We start from the raw sequence: 9,015 nt of genomic DNA on the forward strand, positions 1-9,015 counted from the left end.
AAGTAGACCAGTGGTGGGGTTTTGGGAACCCCAGGGGTCCTTGACGGGGTTCCAGGGGGGCCCCAGCAAAATGAGTCAATAAAATATAAAAAATAATGTAACCACTTTAACCCATACGTTGGCTATTGGAAAATAGCAGATCTGCAAGCTCACAACATGGGCCAAATGCTTATTAAATTAGATACCAGTAGACCAGTGGTGGGGGACGTCATGTGACATATTAATGTCATGTCCAGGGGATCCCTCCTCCTCCTCCTCCTCTCCTCTCCTCTCCTTTTATTTGGCATTTGGGCGATTTTTGGCATTTCTTAATACGTGAACATTCATGGAAAATATCTACAAGCTCACAACGCATCATGTTATGACACGTTGTGAGCTTGTAGATCTTTTATTAAAAAAAAAAAAACTGTAGTATAGAGCAGTGGTTCTCAACCTTTTCAGGCTGTGAACCCTATTCTCAACCCTATTTCATACTTCAGCCTTCAGCTATTCCAAAATGGCTGATCTACAAGCTCACAATGCATCACATTGTGAGCTTGTAGATCTGCTTTTTTCAAAATATTTTGACACATTTTGAAAACTTTTTTACTTTCACTCAAAGAAAAAGACTGTAATTTTAATGATTTATTTGGGCTATTCAAAAATAGCAGATATGCAAGCTCATAGCGCGGCACCGAGTGCAAATCTTTGGATATATATATATATATTTTTAAAGCGAACATTTGTAACTCAAATCTTTGCTTCTGGGGATTCTACAAATGTCTCCTAAATCCTAACTGTTTTCTGAAAAACTTATGTTGCTATAATAGCACTGGTTCTGAAACTTTTTCATATCCCCAAAATTATATATATCTGGCCGTGGACCCCCCATCCCAAAATATTTTGTTCCATGGACCCCCATGAAGCAAAGATTTGAGTTACAAATGTTCCCTTTAAAAATATATATATTTTCAAATATTTGCACAAAATGTTGAAGATTTACAAGCTCATAGCGCGGCACTCGGTGCCGCGCTACGAGCTTGTAGATCTGCTATTTTTGAATAGCCAAAGACATCTAAAATGACACAGATGCGTTCCAGGTTTTAATGGGTTAAAATGATTAAAAAGGGGGGGGGGGGGCATCATGGTAGGTATTTCTCTCTGTTTGTTGTCAGGATTTTACAGTTAAAATCAACTGTAAAATGGAAATAAGAAAAAAGTCCCCCCCCCCCTCTATGTTGCCTAGAACTGGAGAATTGATTGAGGTCATGTGATCAGTGACATACGCACGGTTTACTTTTGGCTCCGCCCTCTATGCTGCTGCATTCATATGAATGGGGAATATGACTTCCAGCTCAAACAGTGTGTCTTGAATATAAAGTTAAGACTTATTAGAGCATTTTCAGCCAATTGATATCTATTATCTACAAGTACTATGTCTTGCTAAATGTGATATATAACCATAATACCATTATAAACTACTACATACGCACTGCTTCAGCTGGAAGTGAGATTCCCAATTCTAGTGAATGCAGAGAGGCTAGAGGGCGGAGCCAAAAGTACACCGTGCGTATGTCACTGATCACATGACCTCAATCATGACTTTTTTCTTATTTCCACACAACAGCTCTAAGGTGTATTAAAGACATAGTTCAATGTTGAAAATGAATGGTATTGCCCTTTAAGGGATAGTTCACCCAAAAGATTACTTTTTCTTTATCGATTAGTCCCCCCATGGAGACTTGAATTCATGGATATGTTTTTGTTTTGATCGCATTCCTAAGCCAATCATTTTATGACCAGCAGACCGGTAGGCGGTTCCGGTAGGAGACACAAAGGAGACTCTTTGTGTCTCCTACCGGAACCGCTGCCGGTCATCAAATGATTGGCTTAGGAACGTGACAAAAACTAAAAGATATCCATGATTTCAAGTCTCCATGGGGTAACTAATCGATCGAGTCATTTTGGGGGTGAACTATCCCTTTTAAATATTGTATTTATTTTAGAAACAGTTCATCTTTCACTCAATATGGGCAATGCCCGTCGCAAGTTGATGATGTCATTTGCCCATGTGTGGTCTAGCCCTATGGAATGTATGGAATGCATGTAAGGCATATTTGGCTTATTAGCCAGGGATCCTTTTAAACATGGTGAAAATGTTGTTTGTGCGTGCAACATTTTGATTCAGTCTATTGCAGTTCAACCTATCTGTCCCCCTTTCTCCCTTCAGTCATGGATTTCATAGACCCCATCTTTGGCATAGCGACTACACTCTACGCTCTCTGCGAGGAGGTCAAGGCCAACAAGAAACGATGCACGCGTCTGAAAGACCGTGTGAAAGGGCTGGAGCCAGTGCTGAGGGCCATCCAGGGAAAAAGGGCCCAGATCTCTCCCGACTCCAAGATGTACACGGCCCTCAAGGAGCTCACGCTCACACTCAAGTCTGCTGCGGATGTCGTCAAAAAATACAACGCTGATACAAAAAGTATCATCAAGCGGTTCTGGAACACCTACAACTACGGGGACGAGTTTGAGAGCCTTAACGACCGTCTCATCGACGCGTTCCAGGTGCTGTCCCTGAATCTGCCGGTGCAGATGGATCCTAAGCTGTTTGATGCAGATTCTCAACGGAAAGAGTACGAGGCAGCCAGGAAGAAGGATCATGAAGAGATCCAGAAAAGTGAGAGGAGGGGGGTCTTGTCTTTCTTTTTTGCGTTGTATGGGAGCTGAAAACTGAATTTCAATTTGGAATAGGTCTAATGATTATTATTATTTTTATTATTATTAGTGTACCAGTGTTGACTGTATAGTCAATAGTGTAGACACTGGTTCTACAGAACCAGTGTCTAATGTCTACAATGTAAGCTGCACGTAGGTATGCCTTCATGAAGTTAATGTTGATTGTGTGATTGGCTTTAATATCAGATGTATTTCACAGTGCTACAACATGTGGTGGACCAAAAGGATACTGTGGAGGGGAAACTGGATGCTATGTCATTGAAACCGGATGACATGAAACAAATGATTGAAATGCGTAAGTAAACAACTTTGAAGGTCAGTTGCCACATATCATTCAATATAGTGCATGGTTTGTGAACTATTCCACTTTGTATTTCACCCATAATACATCTGGATGATTTCCATCCCAGACTTCAGAGGAAGGGTTATTTATTTGTTAGACATTTCACATTATGCTTTGCATATAGACTTTTTCAATTTGAATAAAACAATTAAGGAAAAACTAATCCCCAGTCACTGTGGTAAATATAGAATGCAGTTTTGTCATGTCATATGTTCACAGCAGTATCCCTCAGTGACTTTACACTGTGCTATCAATGTTTTTTTCCAGAAAGGGATTTAGTTTCACTGACAGCTGTCTGATGTTTTTGTTTTCTTCTTTAATCTCAATGGTGGTTTTGCCGTCACCAGTTCAGAAGTCTGAGATCATTCCTGAAGGCATCCGAAAGATCATCCCTGGGGACCTGACCTTTGATTTCCCCATAACGCCCATCATGAAAACTGACATCTGTGAAGTCTACAAGGGAGAATACAGGAAATATCCTGTGGCCATCAAAAGATACCTCTGTCCACAGATCACTATACCAGGGTTTGCGGCACACGTTTTTAATTGATACAATTTTTATACTATAATAATACAATATATGATTCTGTGAAGAAGGAAGAAAATGAATATTTAATTGCTCATTTAAATACCCTTTATTTTTCACAGAATAAAATGTTTTATGGTCATTATTCACCAGGAGCCTGGATGGCTTGATTCTAGGCTTAAAATAAATGATATAAATATTTTTGGACATTTTTTAAATTATTTGAAATATATCGGAGATGTTTGGAAAAGTTTGAATAATGTTTTTTTACACACTTCTTCTCTTCTTGGGGTCCCTGGCACAAAATATTTTCAGAAGGAGGTCCGCGGCCAAATACATATCAATTTGGGGGTCCTTGGCATGAAAAAGTTTGAGAACCACTGCTGTAAATGAACAAAATAGATTAACATTACTGTCAATCAGGTAGAGTGTGGGGAGAGAGCAGGCCTGGCTGGGTGTTAATTTATGTCAGTGTTTATCAACCTTTTTTGTGCCAAGGCACACCTGGCATAGCCAAAAGATCCCAGGGCACACCTAGATATACGGTATATATATATATATATATATATATATATATATATATATATATATACGGTATATATATATACACACACACTAATTTCACGAAACGATACAGCTTTTCAGCTTCCACTAGCCGTTTTGAATCCAAATAGGGCAATAGTGTGACACCTGACCCGAAAAAAAAACAGCATGTTGTCACCCTTTTCACCTCGGGGCTGTTTGCATGCCTGATTATTATTATTGTAAAGAAATGAAAAAAAAATCAAAATGATATTTTTTCAAACCTTCTTCAAACGGCACGGCACACCTCAGCAGTAGCCCCGGCCCAAAATTGGGACGTTTGCCAGGGTTGATAAACACTGATCTATGTATTGTATTATTATACAGTGTGGGGAGAGAGTGGGCCTGGCTGGGTGTTAATCTATGTATTGTATTATTATACAGTGTGGGGAGAGAGCGGGCCTGGCTGGGTGTTAACCTATGTATTGTATTATTTCCCTAAAAGTGAGGTGATAAAGATATTCGAGAGGGAGATCGCAACCATGATGAACTATGAATCGCCACACATACTGCGGATGTTTGGAGTCTGTTTCGAGGGTGCCGATGGTGAGTCATTTTTATAATTGTGCTTTACTTGTTGAGAAGAATTATTGAAACCACGTCATCATCTGCTTTCATTTTTCTACTTTGTGCCTGTCTCCTATATCAGTGGTTCTCAACCTGTGGGTCAGGACCCCCAGGGTCATGATTTTGAGGGGGTCCCCAGATGACATTAAAGTGACAATTTAAGGACTTTTAAGACCTTTTTAATAAAAAATAAATTAAATGAATCATCGATGCATCAACAAACTACAAAAACTGGTCAAACATTGGCCAAATTGTCAAATAATATAAGAAAGAGGCAAAAAATTGCCGATCTAAAAGCTCACAACGCCTCATTTTGCGAGGCATTGTGAGATTGTAGATCTGCTATTTTCACAATACGATCTACAAGCTCACAACGCCTCGCTGTGCGAGGCATTGTGAGCTTGTTGATCTGTTATTTTCACAATATTTATCTGTGGGAACAGAGTCAAACTAAATGTAATGCCTCAACTCCTACAATTCCAAGTGCTTATCAGGGTGGGGATCCCCAGTTCAAATGTGATTATTTTTGGGGGTCGCAGCCTAAAAAGGTTTAGAACCACTGTCCTATAACATATGAGATTTCCTTTTCCCTGCCAGCAGGACAGATAGTCATGGAGTACTGTGCCAAGGGAAGTCTGAGAGAGGTTTTGGACAACAACTTGAAGTGTAAACTACCTTGGGTCAGGAAGGCTCGCATGTGTTTGGATGCTGCACAGGGCATCTACAGGTGAGTTCTCAGTGGAAAGTCTTTGGTAGAGAAAAACAAACCAATTAGATTCAGAATGAGTTCAATAAGTAAGAATCTGACTTGACGTTTTGACATGGTACATTCCAGTGGTGTGTTCTAGGTCTTTTTGGGGGGTATACGATAATTATTCCCTCCCACAAGCACATAAACACGTGTGCGTGGTGGTCACTGAATGAAATAACTGCTCTTTTGTTAAGTAGTTAATGTGTGAATTACTTCGAATCTCCAATAGCCAGCGGTCATTATCACCTCAAGACAATAGCCATAGCCGAGTGGTTAGTGAGCCCGCCTAGGGAGCCAGAGGCCCTGGTTGCCCCAGGTTCAATTCCAGGCCAGGCCAGCATATGTGTCGATGAAATGAAATTTGTCCCTGAGCAAGACTCTTAACCCCTAATTGCTCACAGGTTCTCATTGGAAACAAGACCGCAAGGACTTTCATGAACGACCTGTTAAAAGGAATTATCCTTATCCTTACGTAAGCCTTCACCTCAGACGCCACATTATCATGAAAAAGGCTATTTAAACTGAAGTTTACATTCTTGCTGCCCCCAGCCCCTCCTCCTGCGTATCAGATACACTTCCTCGATGGTTACTGGAGGGTATGCGATTTTTTCCCACATTTTCTTGGACGGCATGCTACGTATATAGCGTAACACGGTAGAACACCACTGGACAATTTAAACAAATGTTGGTGCTTCAGTGGTTCTTTAGTGATTTAGGTGATCAAATCATGCACTGGCACAATCATATTGTTGCTGTCAGGTAGAAACCTCCTGTCTCCAGATTTTTACTTTTTGTGTTTTTTCCGTATTAATGCCCTATTTGATCACACTAGAGAGCGTCACACAAAAGCATCAAAAGTAGATCCAGTAGCAAATTTTGAGCTTGTAGATCTGCTACTTTTGCTATTTTTGAATTTGAATCCTGAAAAGTAATTGTTTTGGGCATACAGTATGAGCCACCCGACAGAGATGAAATGTCATTCTAATAAAGCTTTTGACTTCTGTTGAATCTCTTACAAGTTGATTCTGATAAATGACACACTGACTACTATTGCTTCCTCATAGATTACATCAGTCAGAACAAAAAGCCAAAGTCCATGGGAGCATCACCAGCGACAAGTTCATGGTAGCTGAAGGCTACAGAGTTAAGGTATGACGGAGTTAAATACAAAGCATATATTTTATATTAAGTTGGTATGAAATTACTAAAAATGATTAATTTAGCCTTGATTGATTTTGTTCACAGCTCACTGCATGTATATAATCTTTCAAATGTAACAATTGTAATCGTATTCTTTCGGCTAATTGACCCTTTGTCAAGTCTCTTCACGCCCATTGGTTGCTGTTGTGCTTGGCTGGACAAATATCCTCTCTCTCTATCCACTACCATTAAAAAAACATTTTGCTAACTCAACATAAACAACCAGAAGGAGGCTAAAAATGCAACAAATGCAACACTTCCAAACACATTTTTCAAAAATAGCAGACGTACAAGTGAGCTTGTATGTCTGCTATTTTTCTGGAAATAAATATGTTGCTAGATAGCTAAAATCTACACAGATGCTTTCCCGGTCTTAATGGTTTAAAGTAAACTATTTTAATATAGCTAGTAAATATTCCTTAGTGACTTTTGTTTTATGGACATCAGTCACTGCTACCAACAGCTTTTTCTCTATTTCCTAAGGTAATTATTATATTGTATTATCATTCATTGGTTGGCTGTCTGTTTTGTCACTAGCTGGGTGGTTTGGAGCTGGCACAAACAGAGACGTCCTTGAGAAGGAGCCCTAAGGGCCCAAAGAAGTGCGGCCTGCGCTACCGATCACCTGAAGAGCTGGACAGTGCCAACCATCCATACTGCAAGATATGTGAGATTTACAGGTCAGTCCTTTACAGTAATAAGAATAATAACATAGTATAAAACATACAAACAAATAAAATGCATGAATACAATAAAGTTCAGAGGATAACCAATTAATTGTAATTGGACCTAGAGCCAATAACTGAAATGAATTAATGAACCAAACCACACTGTATTTCTCTTTTCTTTTCCCAGTCTCGGAATGGTCCTGTGGGAAATCGCAACGTGCAAGAAACCCCTTGACGGTATGTGTCCTGTAAACAGTGGTTAACGCAGACTGCACCCACTTTCTTTACACTTTGTATGTATTATAACACATGTCTCTCATAACAGATTGTACCACAGATCTCCACATCTTTAAGAGAGTGTGTGTGGAGAAGCGAGTGCTAGAACCACTTCCTGAGGACTGTCCTAAAAAGCTGAGAGAACTGATCAATGCCTGTCGTGGGTACAACCCTTTCCAAAGGCCAACAGCTGGAGGTAAGCTTCTTTTAGACCCAGGTTGAGTGTTATCCCAGGGAAGACAGTGTAGAGTTGTGGGGCGGCAGTGGCTCTGGAGGTAGAGCGGGCGTCTTGGAATCCGAAGGTTCCAGGTTCAACCCCTGGCTCCTCCTGGCTACGTGTCGAAGTGTCCTTGAGCAAGACACTGAACCCCTAACTGCTCCCAATGAGTAGGTTGGTGTCTTGCATGGTTTCCTCTGGTATCAATGTGTGAATGGGTGAATGTGAAATACTTTGTAAGGCGCTTTGGAGAAAAGCGCTATATAAATTCAGTCCAATTACCATTTAGAGTAGACTGGGCAAACTATTCCAATGGGGTGAAGAGTCTCATCCCGGTTTGTCTACTCACTCCAGACCGGAAATGCAAACTGTTTCAAAATGCATTAAATTACAGTTTATTTTATTGTTTCACATCAATAACACCGGTTTTATCTCTCCAACTGGTAACCGGAACACTCGCCCCAAAACACATTTTTTCCACGGACCGATCGTCCCCAGCGGTTCTTGTATTCTTGTATTTGTTTTACTGAGATTAGGTTTAGGAACACCTGATGGTGACTGTTACGAGGTCGCCGGATTTGACCCGGGGCGAGCGTTCTTGTGTTCCACTAACCCTAACCTCATTGGTCACTGTTGCTGTACCCCTTTGGTCATTTCAACTCATGCCTTTTGGTGTAGTTGTAAACCTCCCACAAAATAAATGATATTTATCTCTATTCTACAGTGCTGGTGGACAAGCTGCGCCAGGTGGTGGAGCAGTTGGAGGAGGAGTAAGCCAGCAGGTGTTCTCAGAAGAAGGAACAGCATGGTGTTTATGCATGGATGTATATTGTACCATGTGTTACAGTTTAGGACCTAAAAGTCTTGTCACTGTTCAACCTCCAAAAATATTAAGTCTTAATGTTAGTGTAAGTTTACAATTCCTTCCTTTTTGTACACGTGGGAGATAAAGCCTTTTCTCTCCATGGACACGGCCCATCAAAATAGATGTTTAGATCAATTTAATAATATGATTTTTATGGAGAACAATGAGCAGGGGTTGATTATGTTCAGGACATGATTATTGATTGATTGATTGATTGAATACTTGTATGAAATGTAAGAATTTTCAGGCCAGTTTAGAAAGAAACCAGTGTTTCACATCCTTTATTGGATGGTGTTAGGGCA

At 40.2% G+C, this 9,015-nt stretch overlaps 1 protein-coding gene across 1 annotated transcript; it reads left to right on the forward strand.

The window, feature by feature from the left end:
- Window positions 1–2,211: 2,211 nt before the first annotated feature.
- On the forward strand, window positions 2,212–8,733 carry LOC308081259 (mixed lineage kinase domain-like protein; the record flags this gene model as incomplete). The annotated part of the gene is made up of 10 exons (XM_080457647.1): window positions 2,212–2,659; window positions 2,918–3,013; window positions 3,409–3,586; window positions 4,615–4,715; window positions 5,334–5,463; window positions 6,552–6,636; window positions 7,225–7,367; window positions 7,543–7,592; window positions 7,681–7,827; window positions 8,573–8,733. The coding sequence occupies 10 exons, from the start codon at window positions 2,212–2,214 to the stop codon at window positions 8,620–8,622; spliced, it is 1,428 nt and encodes a 475-aa protein (XP_080313773.1). The 3' UTR covers window positions 8,623–8,733.
- Window positions 8,734–9,015: the final 282 nt, after the last annotated feature.

This window comes from Gymnoscopelus braueri (assembly GCF_963280865.1).
Source record: "Gymnoscopelus braueri genome assembly, contig: SCAFFOLD_319, whole genome shotgun sequence".
NCBI lineage: Eukaryota > Metazoa > Chordata > Actinopteri > Myctophiformes > Myctophidae > Gymnoscopelus > Gymnoscopelus braueri.